This window comes from Mytilus californianus, unplaced genomic scaffold (genome assembly GCF_021869535.1).
Source record: "Mytilus californianus isolate M0D057914Y unplaced genomic scaffold, xbMytCali1.0.p SCAF_10, whole genome shotgun sequence".
NCBI classification, from domain to species: Eukaryota; Metazoa; Mollusca; class Bivalvia; order Mytilida; family Mytilidae; genus Mytilus; species Mytilus californianus.
In genome coordinates this window covers 29,238,394-29,254,224 of record NW_026262582.1, presented here as the reverse complement: position 1 = coordinate 29,254,224, position 15,831 = coordinate 29,238,394, and the positions used below count along the sequence as shown (strand labels likewise).

Sequence of the window (15,831 nt, the reverse complement as noted above, 5' to 3'; positions counted from 1 at the left end):
AATTCTGTCTTTTTGTAAAGCAAACCAGATCACAACTGTCTACAATCTATAGGAACACTGTTTAAAAATGACCATTTTTCCGCCTAGCCCTGTGGGTTGAATCTTTCCGTCCTCGCAATTATTTTCAGAAACCTCACGATAGAGCGCTTTCATATTTGGCAGAATTATGTTTCGTCATATTCTCATGATGATGCTATATTGACAAGTTTGACGGGAAATGTGCTAGTCTTGCTGTGAAGGACAGGAGAAAGATATAAAAGGAACATTCAAACTCAAGTCGAAAATAAACTGTCAACGGCATGACAAAAAAAAAATGAAAAAGACCAAACGACAAACAATTATACACAAAAGACATCATAGAAAACTAAAGACTTAATTTAATCATATCCCAAAGTCATTTGATTTGGAAATTTAAAGGGAGCAATGAAGCTTTGACCATTTTTACACATTCTGAATGCAAATCCTTCTAGTAGAATATTTCCTGAAACAACAATACCCTTTCACACAGGACATTGAGACAGAACAACCAAAGTCTAGGATAAACTTTACCGGAGAAAGTTTCAATTTTTAAGTTTTAGCACAATTTGGTATTATAAGAAATATAAACGTATCAAATAATAAACAAATAATGCCTATTTAGAAGCACTAGTGTTTGAAAGGATGATAATCATTATCTATGTTATATCATCTAATATAATCTATGTACTTAACCTTGAGTAATGAGCAGCTGATGTTAAAGTATATTTATTTAGATAACAATACTACCGAGACAAGTAAAATAATACATGGTTAAGGTAAAAATACACAATTACAAAGTAAAGGTACATATATGATAAAATGCAAATATCTCCGTACTGAAAGCCCTTTTTAACAATACATATGCTCAATTAAATGGTTTTGGTTACCTAGACGAACACATTCTTGGAAATAATGATCGATTTGAAATTAATTTAACTAAATGGTTTATAATTTTCTGAAATTGTGAAAGTCATAACAGGTCATACACATTTTGAATAACAACAAACAGAAAAGAGTAAGTCAGAAAACAACAAGTGGGGAAAATTGTCCAATAAAATTTTCATTAATACCTTTCTGAGATGAAATCTTCTGTTGTCTGATAAGGAACATGCGTATTTCCTGTTTATTATAATTTACTTTCTCGAGATTTTGGTTAAATAAAAGGAATTGCTGGTTTCAGTTGACCTGTTAAACGATCAAGGTAAACATGTTGGTATATACGAACGTATACGTAGTACCTTTAACATGTAAAAAGTCTGTTTGAATTCATAAAGCATACTTTTTTTTAACAATCAACACTTTACAAAATTATATTATTGACACATGTTGTTGTCAACAGTCATTCCTAAAAGGGCGTCGGATCGTTAAGAAATACAAAAAAGTACATACAAAAATGAATTGAAATAAAGTTTCTAAAGTCAGCACGTTTAAACTAACTGTTAATGAAAAACATAATATAATAAACCAATAAATATTTCGAAATACATTTACATCTTCACTATCATTAAAGCTGCAATTAACCGTTAGAAGATTGAAAATTGCTTTTAAATTTACACCTCCATAATGTATACCAATGCATTGATATATAGATATCTTAAAATTCCACTTAAGGTGGTACATAACACTACAGGGAGATAACTCTGTAAAAATCAGCTGAACATTTTAATCACGTTCTATTGTTAAGGAAATATTAAGCTTCTCAATGATCAAAATTAGTGTTTGTCAAACTGCTATATATCCCATGAAATTTTTCCAATAAAGCGTGTGGTTCAAGTTTTATGAAACTTTTATATTTTTGTCAAAGGGTAAGAGTAAATATTTTTAAATTAAACGAGTCAAATTTATTTTAGTCAAGGTATTTGGTACCACCTTAATTACATAAATATTATATATTCAAACGAAATATTATCTATAATAAGTTATTGAATAAAAATAAATCGAAGTCCTTTTCTGCCTATAACCCTAGACTTTATGAAAACCACTACAAACGATAAGATTGGAAGCCGATCCGCCGATAGTGACTCTCAAATAAAACAATACTGATAGTGACAATCATATATGAACAATACCTATACCAACGTTAATGCACAGGAGAGTCTCATGGTGCAACTTCTGCTATAGTTTCTGATTTGTATCTAATCGTTTTATCAAATATCATGTTTATTAGAGTTTCACTGGGCCGTATATCTACTTTGATTGGTTCATATTTTCACTGCGTATACCTCTAGGAACTTCTACTATCAATATATTCTGTTTTGTTGCAATTAACTGTTTTACAGCCTTCAGAGTTTCCTCCTGATTTTTCTGAATTATATCTACGTCTGCCGACAAAACGTTAATTTGTTCTTGCAAGCTTAGATCTGTATCTTTTTCATAACTGGCGTCAAACCTGTAAATATGACAATATGAATTTAAAAATATTTAATGAAAAAAATTCTACAAACGTTCACAACTAATTTTAAAAACAAAGGCTTCATTTATTCATTAACTATTCATAATCAGTCGCACGAAAGAAAAGAATTCTGCATTCTATATTTAATTCTTCCTTAGTCGTTTATTAGTTTGCCAAAAATATGTATTACTTATTATCTACAATTTTACTAAAATAATGGTAAACATGACATTAAAATGATGTCTACGAAGAAATTAAAAAAAGGAATATAAAAGTAATAAAAAAAAAACGTAATATGAAAACAGAAAATACCCGTCCTTTTCAGCATCCATATTTTTGGCACGATGTCTTCGTAACCGAGTTGATGAATTGAAATGACTGTATACTGCATCTCTTTCTAGAATAGCTAATATTTCATTTTCGGCATCAGTTTCTGTAATGCAATATTTTCGAAGTGTTAATTTTTGTTTCTTACACATGACTTGAAAGAAGGATATGTTTATTCCTTCAATGTTTCTCAACAATAATGTAAAACATGCAAGTTGAATATACTTTAAGTGGAATCCGGTAATGTAAATAAGTAGAAACGTTTTACCATGCCGCCTATTCATGCACATGTCCGATTTTATTAACCTTATTATCGGTTGTTTTTTAACATTTCTTAGCTTGCTGGTAAATTTTGATTATCTTAACTAATTCTGTCTATTGACGACATTTATAGACTTAGAAATTGTCATTTTGTATAAAAACATTTCTGCAGGTTTGTTTGTCGCACCCTATATAAAAATAAGGAGATAAAACACTGAGGGATTTGCAGAAACTCAAAAAAGAGTTAGTTTCTCCTGCTATGCATGCCCCATTCTACATGGAAATCTACGCAAAGTCAAAATTTCACAATCGCTATTAGGACACGGTTGGTAAAATTACTGAGCGGACGACTAAAATCGTATCTAAAGATCAAAGATGCTAGTAAGAAATCAATCTTTTTTGCTTGTATAATACATCATAATGAAAGGCATCTCAAATGTTAACTCTTATAAAGAACTATGGTTTTCTTATCAGAGGTAAACCACTTGATGCACACAGACGTAACTTTTTGCTGTGCAGGATTTATAAATACGCAACCGCGTATAGTCGGACCGGGAAGATAAATTCCAAAGCTCATGCAAAGAGTGTTTTATGATTTCTGCATGTAAAAGAACCCTTGAAACAACTCTTTGATTGGCTAGTAAATGGCCTGCTACATGGCAAAAATTTCAAACATACAACCATTTTCCAGTGCCAGTCAAAATTCCAGACCTTCATATCGTTGGAATCGTTTGCAGAACCTTCCTATTGCATACAACCTTTGCCCTTGAAGTTCGACTAGTAGGAAAAACAACAAAACATTAACAAATTTAGCTATCAATTAATAAAATGACCATAAAAGAAATCTACAATCGATGTCCAGTTTTTTTTAGATTGATTTACATTATATCTGTATTTTTGACCCAAAATTCTTTCTAAACATGCACATTTCCGTAAATGTCACAGAAGCTCCTAATACATTTGAAAAGGCCAGTGCGAAGGATCCTTCAGACTTCAAAATGACTGGAAGGTAAAACACTAACATTGTTTGAATTTGATAAAATGTCCCATCATTCAATTTTTTTAAACAAAATTAACAAGAAATCTGACAAGCTTCGGGTGGATATGGCTAAAGGATTGGGCATGCATATCCGAAGAATGCACCTTCTTATTTGAGGCATAACAAAGCAATACAAGGTCTTAAAATCCGAGAACTGTGAATCATTAAATGTTTTTGTTCGTGCAGCAACTTTAAAATCGAGGCTGACAGATAATTTTAAACAGGGAATTAATTTGATTATTATAGTTTTTCTATAAAGCAATTTCAATTGAAATTCTACCACAAACAGATATTTCTTACAATTTGCATTTTTTAACAAACAAAAATGAAAAATGACCAATTTGACTACAACAAAATGATATGCCAATCACCATATTACAATGTATTATGCACAACAAATGTGCAAATTAAATGAGGCTTCACAGTCATACTTTGGAGTTTTTGCGTTTGAAAAAGTAGGAAACAATTCAGGACAGGGTTAACGGAAATAGAAATGTTAAAAAAAACAATTCAGGGGACTATGACTATTTTATGTATTTTGCAGCCACATCAGTAATGGAGGCAGACAGATAACTTTTAACACAGGGAACCAGTTTGTAATAGCTTTTATACCAACACAACAGTAACATTGAAATATAATTCTATTCTCAACATAGGACAAATTGAAATAGAAACTTATTCCTATATATATGTATCAGTTGTTAATGCAATCCTATCACAAAATGCACAGTAAGATGTAAAAACATTTTTTTCTAACAAAAACTAAATTTTTCAACAAATTGATGATCATGATGATTCGACAAAATTTATTTTAGTCAACGGGAATCAAATAATAAAGGTAAGATATATGATCATAATTATCAATTAACTGTTTACCAACCTTTGAATTGTTTGAAATACCAATGATTTTCTACCCCATGTAGTGGTAACATAAGCTGTATTTGCCATAACCTTCAGGAATTTAGGGTCCTCTATGCTATTGAACTTTTAATTTTATTTGGCCTTCTAACTTTTTTTATTTGAGCGTCACTGATTAGTCTTTTGAGGACGAAAAGCGCATCTTGCGTACACATTTTTCAGCCGGGTATCCATGAAGAGTTTACTATATGTTTCAGTAATGTGTATTTTTGTTCGGTCAGGAATAGTATGCTATCCTTATTAATCAATATTCGTGGCAATCTTGGCACAGAAAGTTGTTTTACCAAATTTGTAATTGAAAACAATACTTGTTGCAAAGAAAAATCGCAAATTTTCTATAAAACATCATATTCACATCTACATATTATGCAAACATCTACCAACATTACATCAGTATCCTAATCACACTGTTTAAGTTTTTGTGTTTTCAAAATATGTTTCTATAAACCAGTGATTTCATACACAAAATAAGTGTGTTTCCTAAATTAATTGCCGATCTACATATACGTAACAGCTGTAAACAATGTTATCAGCTTTTTAATCCATACTTTTGAATTTGTGTGTTCACCAGTTTTTCCTAATAATTATGTATTGTTAACACAGAATAATGTTATGCATAAAATTGCCAAGTGTACTAAGTTTACTGTCCGACGAAATGAAGCCTGGTTTGACCTTGGCTTACTGAACAATAAATTTAATTTCTTACTGTTGCAGTTGGCTTATCGCATCATATGCAAAACTTCTGTGGAAAAACTCAGGTCTATAACCTCGCCAGGCAAAAGAATACATATGACAAAATAATCTTGTTTAAATGATTTTCACTTGATATTCATACTTTGATGTTCGAAATCCATAGTTTTTTTATGAGCTTTTTTGATTTGCATCATTAACCTATCATTGATTGGAGATTGCTTTCAGTACACAGAAAGCGTGAGTAGCGAAGAGTTTTTATCAACATGTATTTATTCTTATACAAATGCGAGGCATTCTGCTTAACATCAAGGAGAAGAAAACAGCGGCATCAAGTAAAAGAGGCGAAGTAATTGACTCGGGTATAACTAGTAATGACGTTCCTGAATTGGGATATGAACATGAATATGTTTCATCGTTGCACTAGTTGTTTTAGATATCAATATTTCGCATCCCTACTCACTACAAAATGACCACAAACAACACGTTTTAGCGTTATACATTATAAGCAAACTTTTTGTGATGATAGCAGATCATTGATTTTTTCTGTTTATTTATCTACAACAGTTAATCAAATTTATAGCAGACCCACTCGAGACTATTTAACGCTTGGCAGACTTAATGAATTTATATCTTTTGTTGAGGACCATGTTGACATATCAATATCTTTTTGTTATTTGTGCCGTTGCTTATTGACGTATAACCCCCATCTTACTTATTCATCTTATGTTAATATATATTACTTACTAAACTTGTTTTTTCTTTTATCGGTACATCCATTTTTGATGTACAAAATGGCCATCAATATGTGATTGATGATAGTAAATGGCGGAACAAAAAACGATCTATCATAATACTCCTCAATGAGCGAAAATCTGTGGAATTTCCAAACTAGTTCGTTGTTGTCTTGAACTTTTGTAAATGTATGTCTAGGATTTAAAGAAGACATAATGAAAACTTTATAAGTTTACATGAGCATCACATTGATTTGCTTATCAGAATTTTCGCGAAACTGTTCAAGTTATAGATATTCGCTTAATTAATTAAGATTGGCTTCATTTCAAAAATTCTAATCAAACCAATTGTTACATTGTCCACAGCAAACAGTATTAAAGACGGGGAACATTTTTATTTTATAGTGTTAAACTTCACTTTCCGCTTTATAGATGATATCCTCTTACTAAATTATTCAACGTTTGGTGACTATGCTAAACGCATCTATCCCATCGAACTTGAAATAAAGGATACAACAAACACAGTGTAGTTTGTCTTTTATATTGACTTTCATCTAGAAATTGACATTGAGAATCGGGTGAAAACAAACCTTACGACAAGAGAGATGATTTTGGCTTCTAAATTATGAACTGTCCATTTCTATGTAACAACATTCCAGCAGCGCTTGCATATTAAGTATATATCTCCCAGTTGATGTGATATTCAAGAGCTTGTATTTCGCATTTTGATTTCCTTGATAGAGGGTTGCTGCTCACAAGGAAGCTATTAAACAAAGAGTCTCAAGTGGTAAAGTTGAAATCGTCCCTTGAAAATGTTACGGACGCCATCATGAGTTGGTTGACCGTTATGGAATATCTGTTTCACAGATGACGACGGATATGTTCAAATATTCTTAACACAATCCCGTCTTCTTTTCCTCCAATGTGACCGAACGAAATAGCCTACTCACCAGGTTTGCACTTACATGAGCAACACGAAAGATGTCACAAATGGAGCAGGATCTGTTTTCCCTACCTGAGCACCTGATATCACCTCCGGTTTTTGGTGGGGGTCATGTGGCTCAGTCTTTAGCTTTCTTTATTTTGTTTTGTATACTGTTGTTTGGTTTTTGTTCTTTTTCGTTGTTTACCATGGCGTTGACATTTATTTCCGACTTCTGAGATGCAATATTCTTCATGTATTTTTCTTCTCTCTTTTAAAGGGTAGGATGAAAATGAAAAATAAACAACAAAGTATTAGATAACTATTAAACAAACCGTCTAAATCATTAATTATACTTACGAAAACATCGCAATGAGAATATTTACAAGAATTATATGTGTAACCACCATGTAAACAGCCAATACAAATGTATTTATCTGGTTTCTTAATGGACATCTTTCCATAGTCCCATTACTGTATAGTGCTACATCATCAGTACAATGATCTAACTTTGTTCCTGAACATATATGAAAATAAGGCATTTACAATGTATATTGAGATTATTGTATTGTTTAGAAATTGACTTCTTCTATTGATTGATATTCTGTGAGTATTTTTATAAATTTTAATTCAACATACATGTACCAACCAATATTATGATTTTCATAACAATATTTGAATCTCCTTCTTTAAGCTTTTCTGAAATTTGTTTTTATTGAAAGTTATATTTTGGTAGAATAATTTGCATAAAACATATAAATTGTTTCCATGCATTGCTGTTGCTATTTCAAAAACAAATACCTTAAGATTGAATACGATTGAAAAAAATGAAAACAATTCTATACCAATAAAATGCGGCCGAAACGCTTTTCTGGATTACCATCATCATGGAACGCTTAATGCCGAACAAAAGAACATACCAAACCAATTACAATTTAAGTTAAGAAAAAGAGACGAAGGCTTAATCAATGAGCCTTTTTTTATTTCTTCTGCTTTTTTAATATTTTTTTGTCAAATTCGAACATCATAACTTTTTAATTTGTTTACACTTTTTAAACAATGGATATTACACCAAAATAAACGGAACGTGTCCATATAAGTGAACAAGTGGACAATGAAATCACTAAAAATTGTTTATATTCTGAAACGGAGAAATGGCAAATTAAATTGCAGACTCACAATCTGCCCCTCCCTAAAAACCCCGCCAATGAGATAGACAAAGATTATAATAGGTCTGAAGCAAAACAAACCGTCCAAAGATAAATAGCCATAAACTCACGTGCATCACATGTAAACGCCAATTGTACTTCGTATTGACTTCAAAGTTATGGTACACACATAAAGTTTACGCACATTAACTTTCAAGTTTACTTATACGTTAACGTGAAAACCTTGCATTTTCTATTTTTGTTAAACGTATACGCATGTTTACCTTATGAACCAAAACGTGCGTTAACACAGTTTGTTTTGATATCCTGAATACATTGATTCGTTAGATCACATGTTCAATCAAATCAAAATTTTCTATTAACAGATAAAGCTTTAATGACATGTATGAAAACAAAATGTCATGGATAAGCACCATTTTGTTAAAATATAAATATGCGTGTGTATTGAAATGAAAAAAAATGCAAAATAGTTTTTGAATGACTAAAAGGCTGTATTTTTCGTTAAAATTAAATACTTACACTGTGTTAACTGTAGACAATAAAAACAAGGCTACGTAAACGTCGGTTATATAAACATTTGCGTTGAAATACTGTTAGAACAGCCATGTATTTTCTCTCATCAAAATGTAGTTAAGCGGAGGTGTTAGCTGGACACTCCGTTCCCCGTTCGATTATACTTAGCATTGTTTCTAACTGTATTGTCCATCCTCCCAACATTGACAGTTATTGAAACAGTGCGGTCTAAGTACCTTAAGATGGCGTTCTTTTGGTATATATGCCAGCATTAAATGCGCAGTGACTTAAATATTAGTTGGCAGCAGTTTGTTTGAATGCCGGATAAATACATGTGTGGTTTGAACTATCATGACTTGTGAGTACTCATATCTCGATAAGTGTACAATAAATTTAATGGAGAAAATATCCACGTAAATCAGTTATATCTAGTTCAGTAAATATACTACCGAAATTTACCCAAAGGAACTTACTTTAAATAATTCTTACATAAACAGTAGTGGTTGTCCTTTTCTAGATTTAGACATTTCAATTTCTAAAGGGAAACTCCATACTAAAATTTACGACGAAAGAGACGATTTTCTCATTCCCTATTGTTAATTTTCGTTTTTTAGACGGCGATGACTCCATCATACGGTGTTTACATATCCCAACTTGTTCATTATGCCCGTGTGTGTAGTGATGTCATATATTTTAACGAACATAATAAATGCATCACTGGTAAATTATTAAGTCAGGGATTTCGTTACCATAGATTACTTAAAACTTTAATAAATTCTTTCATAGATACAAAGATTTTATGGTAATATTGGACTAAAAGAGCGGAAATCACTATGTGATCCGTGTAAACTCATCGAACCTTTAAACAAACTTATTTTGGCATTGCACAAGTCATGTCTTCTTTGACTGTCCATGACGTTAAAACACTAAATCACTGGAATGTGTTTTAGTTGATTTTAGTCTCTGATGCATGATTTTTTTTTTATTATTAATTGATTTTGGCTTTTAACTAGCTTTCAGTAACTGCGAGTACTCTCATATCGTACATGTTAATTTGACCTGTTGATACAATTTGTAATGCATTTTTGTTATTTAATGTTTGCTTATTTTGTGTTATATCTCGTCTCACTATTTTTAATATATACCATCTTTGATAAGTGTTTGGTATGACGATGAATTTCACTTCTGTTCTCGTACTATAAACAACAAAATAATTTATTTTGTAAAAAATATTTCCGTACTCCATGTATACCTTACAACAAAATTATTTTTATTTACCTGTGTACATTATTTTACTTGGCGGCATTTTGTCTAAGGTTATGGTTGTCTTTCTGTTTTACATCTACCCCCCCCCCCCCCCCCCCACACTTTTTTTTTATTAATTTTGTATTTACATTGTGTCATAGATCAAATTTATTCGTTCACAAGGTTGGCGCCTGATAAAACGTTTAAATAAACTCATCATAGATACCAGGATTGAAATTATTAAACCCGCTGCATTTGTTTGCACCTGTCCTAAGTCAGGAGCCTGTTGTTCAGTGGTTGTCGTTTGTTGATGTGGTTCATAAGTGTTTTTCGTTTCCCGTTTTTTATATAGATTAGACCATTGGTTTTCCTGTTTGAATGGTTTTACACTACTCAAGTTAGGGGCCTTTATAGCTTGCTGTTCGGTGCGAATCAAGGCTCCGTGTTGAAGGCCGTACTTTGACCTATAATGGTTTAATTTTACAAACTGTGACTTGGATGGAGAGTTGTTTCATTGTCACTCATACCACTTATATCTATATCAAAATAACGGATAAAACACATAGAAAATAACGAAATTATTTATAAATACCTATTTTAGAATTTATCCAATAACAGAAAAGAAACCCAAAGAACGTCGTATTTGACAATAAAATCATACATAATTACAAGAAAAAGAAAAAAAAAATGTTATCTGAATATTATTGATGCCTGGGAATGAAAAACTCTATTTCCAAATAATGAGACAAATCTGATTTGATTAAACAATAGGAAAGAATTCGTAAAAGTCGAAAGAGTCTACAATTATTTATTTATATTTATAATCATCGCGTGGTAAATCTCTTGCAGACTGATTTCCATATATGTTAGAAATAAAGAAAGAATGGCCAAGTATGATTGACACAATAATTTCAGTTTTTCTATATAATAGCATAGCAGTTGTTTCAGCATATCTATAGAGTACTTGATGATTCAATATCTTTTATGATCAAATATCTAAAAAAAAAAAAAAAAAAAAAAGTTTTTTCTCTTTAAAAGATTATTCTAAAACGAATCAGAATTTGAATGACATGTTAACTATCATCCCATTACAATAGTATGGTATTATACATTATATAAAGATAGTTTTTGCATCGACTGATATCATGACTTAACCAAATTATGTACTCGTTAACAACGGCTCTAAATACATAAGTTACCGTCAAATTGTTCAAGGAACAATTCCCCATATAACTGCCAATATGGCATATATATTAGATTCTGAAAAAGTGGTAATCCAGGTGATTCATTTGGGTACATAGTTGCTTGGTAAATGACTCCAAAGCCAAATAAAAACACAGCAAATATCAAGATGAAGAAAATGACGTCGAACATCTACAAAGAAATTAAGACTTCTATAAGTATGTCTTAAAAAACCATAACAAGAATCCAATCTACCTTCAGTTCCAATAGATTTTACAGAATCCAATGGAATTTTTTACATAAATTTATTTGAAGACCTGTATGATTATATAAAACACGATGATCTCTTAAAAGTCTCCAAAACAAAAAAGTAGAACGAAGAGTTATCAAGTACTTGTAAGAGAAGCTTTGGATATAGGATTCATATTTGATACACCTACTATAGGCAAACACAATCTTAAAACAATAGATATATAGTGAAACGTCATTAACTCTTAACATATGACCGAGTTAAACATGACTTGTTACATGTAGATGAAAAAAACAAATCAGTATTAAAACGTTTAAATCGACATGTAAAATACTAATGGTATTGCTCTGTGAATATTTATAACGCTTTTCGTTTCATTGACCAATAGGGACAAAGAGTGTCCTATGCTATATCTACATTTGATATAGAATGCTGCATTTCAAGCAGATTAATGGCAAATATTTATTATGATTTCCATAACCCAATTAGTGTAAAAATAGGACCTTATTGAATACTGTATAATCATTTATTTCGTGGGTACCAATTTTCGTTCATTGAAAAAAAAATCTATATTTTCGTAAAAATTTCGTGGGATTGCCAAAGTTTCAAAACAAGTCTTTAGGAAATTCGTGCCACGTTAAAATAATTTAAATTTGTGGTTTCTATCTACCAACGAAATCCACGAAAATTGGTATCCAACGAATAATAATGAATCCACAATATTTTGTTATAACGTGAAGATCCATTATTTAAATCATTTGTCAACAGAGAAAATAGGTTATCCTAACTTACCATTCTTCCAATCATTATAACTTTTGGTCCAATGTGTTTCGAAACAAGAAAAAACTGCATGCTGTTGATGATAAATGTTCCTAATGTTACTGCATACATCATTCGTGCATAATAAAACTTCTCTGCTGACAATGTCAATCGAAGAAATACAGACGTAATAAACATTAAGTACATCAGCATTTCAAACAATGTCCAAAAGGAGAACCAGGTCATTGCATTCAAGGACAGTTGTTTTAATTCGAAAGCTTTGAAGTGCTTCATAGCATAAGCCTGAAAGGAAATGTATTGTATTGCATACATAAAGCTGTTGTTGGGTATACGTCAATAGTGAAGCAATCAAACAATAGAATAAAAGGTGAAAAAGAATATAGGGTCTTCAACAAAAGGTATCTAACCCTATATGTAGTCACTGCCCTGCCGCGTATTGAAGAATACTAATTAATAGTACATGGTATATCCTTATGTGAGATTAAACGATAAAGATAAGTCATCAACAACATGAACAACATGAGTAAGAACTATCATGATCACAAAAACCCAACCAGTGATTAGGCTACGGCACTAAATACAAATAGATTAATACATGGAAAGTTTAAAAAACATAAGATATGTTTTCCTCACGCATGCTTTGGAATAAATTTCGTACGGGTGGTATGGCTTTTGATTATCACGTTTGTATTGTTTCCATTAAATCTATAGTTTACATGTATCTATAGCTAAATACAGCTGATTCACAAACCACGCCTCTTTTTAATATTGATAGATATTTTGTTTTGTTTACCTACTGGTTCCCAAATATGATCTCCATGTTCATCTCATAGTGATACAACTTGGGAGTTTTATCAGCAGACGAATTAAATTCTCTGTAGGACTCAAAGTAAAGGGAGGGTTTGTACAGAATTTTAGTATAGTTTAAACTGTTAGATGTTCAAGGCATATTTTTTGAATTTTAAAAGACTAAATAATTTTGATTGTCAAATTTCATTTAGCGAATTCTGGTAAAGACGGTCAGCTAAATCATTTTGACATCTTTTGAATTGGTGACTAACTTATCAAGAAATCATTTGTTGAACATCTTTCTTACACGAGATACCTTTTTAATAATCTGTGCTGGAAATCCTGCTAGGTAACGTAAGCCCTAGACTATCGCCACAACAGATGCAACTGTGGTGTTAGTGTTAACAATTTGGAGATTAAAGGCACATTGTCCAGATTGTCATCAAATTCTCTTTACTTGTTTATTCGACATTTATCCTCATTTAAAGTGAAATCAAAGATAAGAAACCTATTAACCTCTACCTGAAGTATTCCTCAATGTATGTTCAACGGAATAAATGCGATCAACAATGTCATTAGATTTTAAATTGTTCAGTTTGAGTATATCATCTTTTTAGCGGAACCTGAAGTAGGAATATAAGTTTCTTATCAATATCTCTAGAGCTGCAATACCGTGAGACAAATTTTCAATTCCTCTGTTGTCTTGCTTCCTGTTTGACAACAACTTATATATTTGAAATTTCATCATTATGTATTACAACTTTGTAATATTGGGTTTATTAGATTGAGCGATGCTATTACTAAAGGGACACGTTTTCCCAGCGAACCTCCTGTATGTAATCATTATTAATATGATTGAACAATTTACAGCTGGAAGTTTAGCAAAAAAAGATCAATCAAGAACTAATCAATAAAGGGCGACACTCAACTAGTTGTTATAAGAAAGTCAACTATCAGTTCACGAAACGTTATTTATGGTCCAGTGTTTAAAAAGTTAGACATTTTCATCTGGTATGGACGCTAATTTTGTCTTTTGAAAAAAAAAACAACTGTATTTTCAATTCAATGAGTCCGTTCTGGCTTTCAGTTGTCACGTCTATCCGCATCTCTTTTCACATCATTTCTGTTCGTATGAATATTTTTCACTTGTTTTAAAATTGATGATTGAATCAATTCAGTGAAAGAGAGGCAAAAGATACCAAAGGGACATTCAAACTCATAAGTAAAAATTGACCAACAACGCTATGGCTAAAAACGAATAAGACAAACAGACAAACAACAGTACACAAAGTACAAAATAGAAAACTAAAGACTGAGCAACACGAACACCACCAAAAACTGGGGGTGATCTCAGGTGCTCCGGAAGGGTAAGCAGATCCTTCTCCACATTTGATACCCATCGTGTTGCTTATGTTAGTACAAACCCGGTAATAAGTTTAATTCGGCAGGTTACATTCAGAGAAAGGGGTACGGGATTGTAGATACGACAATTGGAACATATCCGCTATCATCGGTGAAACGGATATTCTAAAACGGTCAAACAACTCGTGATGGCGTCCATAAAATTTATGAAGGGATTACTTCAACTTCACCACTTGGAACTCTTGGTTTAAAAGCTTCCTTGTGTGCAGCAACCCTCTATCAAGGAAATCATGATAGGAAATACAAGGCCTTGAATATCGTATCAAATGGAAGATATATAGTCCGTATGCAGACGCTGCTGGAATTTTGCTACATAGAAATGGAAAGTTCACAATTGGGAAGTTGAAATCATCTCTTTGGTCTTAAAATTTTGTTTTCAACCGGCCCTGATTGTCAATTTCTAGATGTAAGTCAATATATGAGGCAGACTTAACTGTATCTGTATCAGTGAAGTGATTGTTGATGGTAACTACATTGGGATGTGTTGCTAACAATGACGTGTGACAGCTTGCTCTTAATTGATTAGTTACTAAGCCAATAACTGAATATTTACTCATTTGATGTCATACAATTTATCCATGAATACCTTCAAAAACCTGACCGTCATATAACTGCACTCATGGCTTATTGAATTCAAATGTATATTCTATTTGTATAAATACCTGTCGTATTTCTTCTGCCAATGTTGATGCAGCCCATACATAAACGATATATTCATAAACTGAGGGAAATTTCTCTTCCATGGGATGTAAATCTGTCAGTACAAACAGGCTGAATACCGCCAACATTGTCATATACATTAACTATTTAAAATTAACAAGAACATTTGAAAATGACAAAACATTTGTGGTTCAATTTAACATACAGTCAAACCTGCCTTAGTTTTCTATGTTGTGTTTTATGAACTGTTGTTTGTCTTTTTGTCTTTTTGCGTTTTTTGCCATAATATTGTCAGTTTGTTTTCGACTAATGAGTTTAAATATCCGACTTGCAGAGAGCAACATGAAACACGGTTCACATTTTGTTATAGCATCCGCCTCTTCCTTCCGGAGCGCTGGACATCACCTTTGAATTTGTGTTGGTGTCATGTTGCCAGCCTTTAAGTTATGAAGTATTTTGCGAACAATTAGTTTTCTTTTCGTCTTTTTTTGCCATGGTATTGCCAGTTTTTCTCGACTTA

At 31.9% G+C, this 15,831-nt stretch overlaps 1 protein-coding gene across 4 annotated transcripts in view; it reads right to left on the bottom strand.

Annotated features, from left to right (window-relative positions):
- The window catches only part of LOC127717889 (transient receptor potential cation channel subfamily M member 1-like), a 156,138-nt gene that overhangs the window by 100,890 nt on the left and 39,417 nt on the right, over window positions 1-15,831 (bottom strand). For 3 of the 4 annotated variants that reach the window (XM_052223747.1, XM_052223746.1, XM_052223748.1), the window contains 7 exons: window positions 15,314-15,454; window positions 12,453-12,722; window positions 11,428-11,602; window positions 7,662-7,818; window positions 6,393-6,574; window positions 2,723-2,843; window positions 729-2,407 (listed from right to left, as the gene is read on the bottom strand). In XM_052223747.1, coding sequence (XP_052079707.1) covers window positions 2,206-2,407; window positions 2,723-2,843; window positions 6,393-6,574; window positions 7,662-7,818; window positions 11,428-11,602; window positions 12,453-12,722; window positions 15,314-15,454 — 1,248 coding nt within the window. In that variant the 3' untranslated portion in view covers window positions 729-2,205. Of the gene's footprint in view, window positions 1-728; window positions 2,408-2,722; window positions 2,844-6,392; window positions 6,575-7,661; window positions 7,819-11,427; window positions 11,603-12,452; window positions 12,723-15,313; window positions 15,455-15,831 lie in introns of those variants that run through there. The other variant, XR_007989459.1, reaches the window with a different exon arrangement.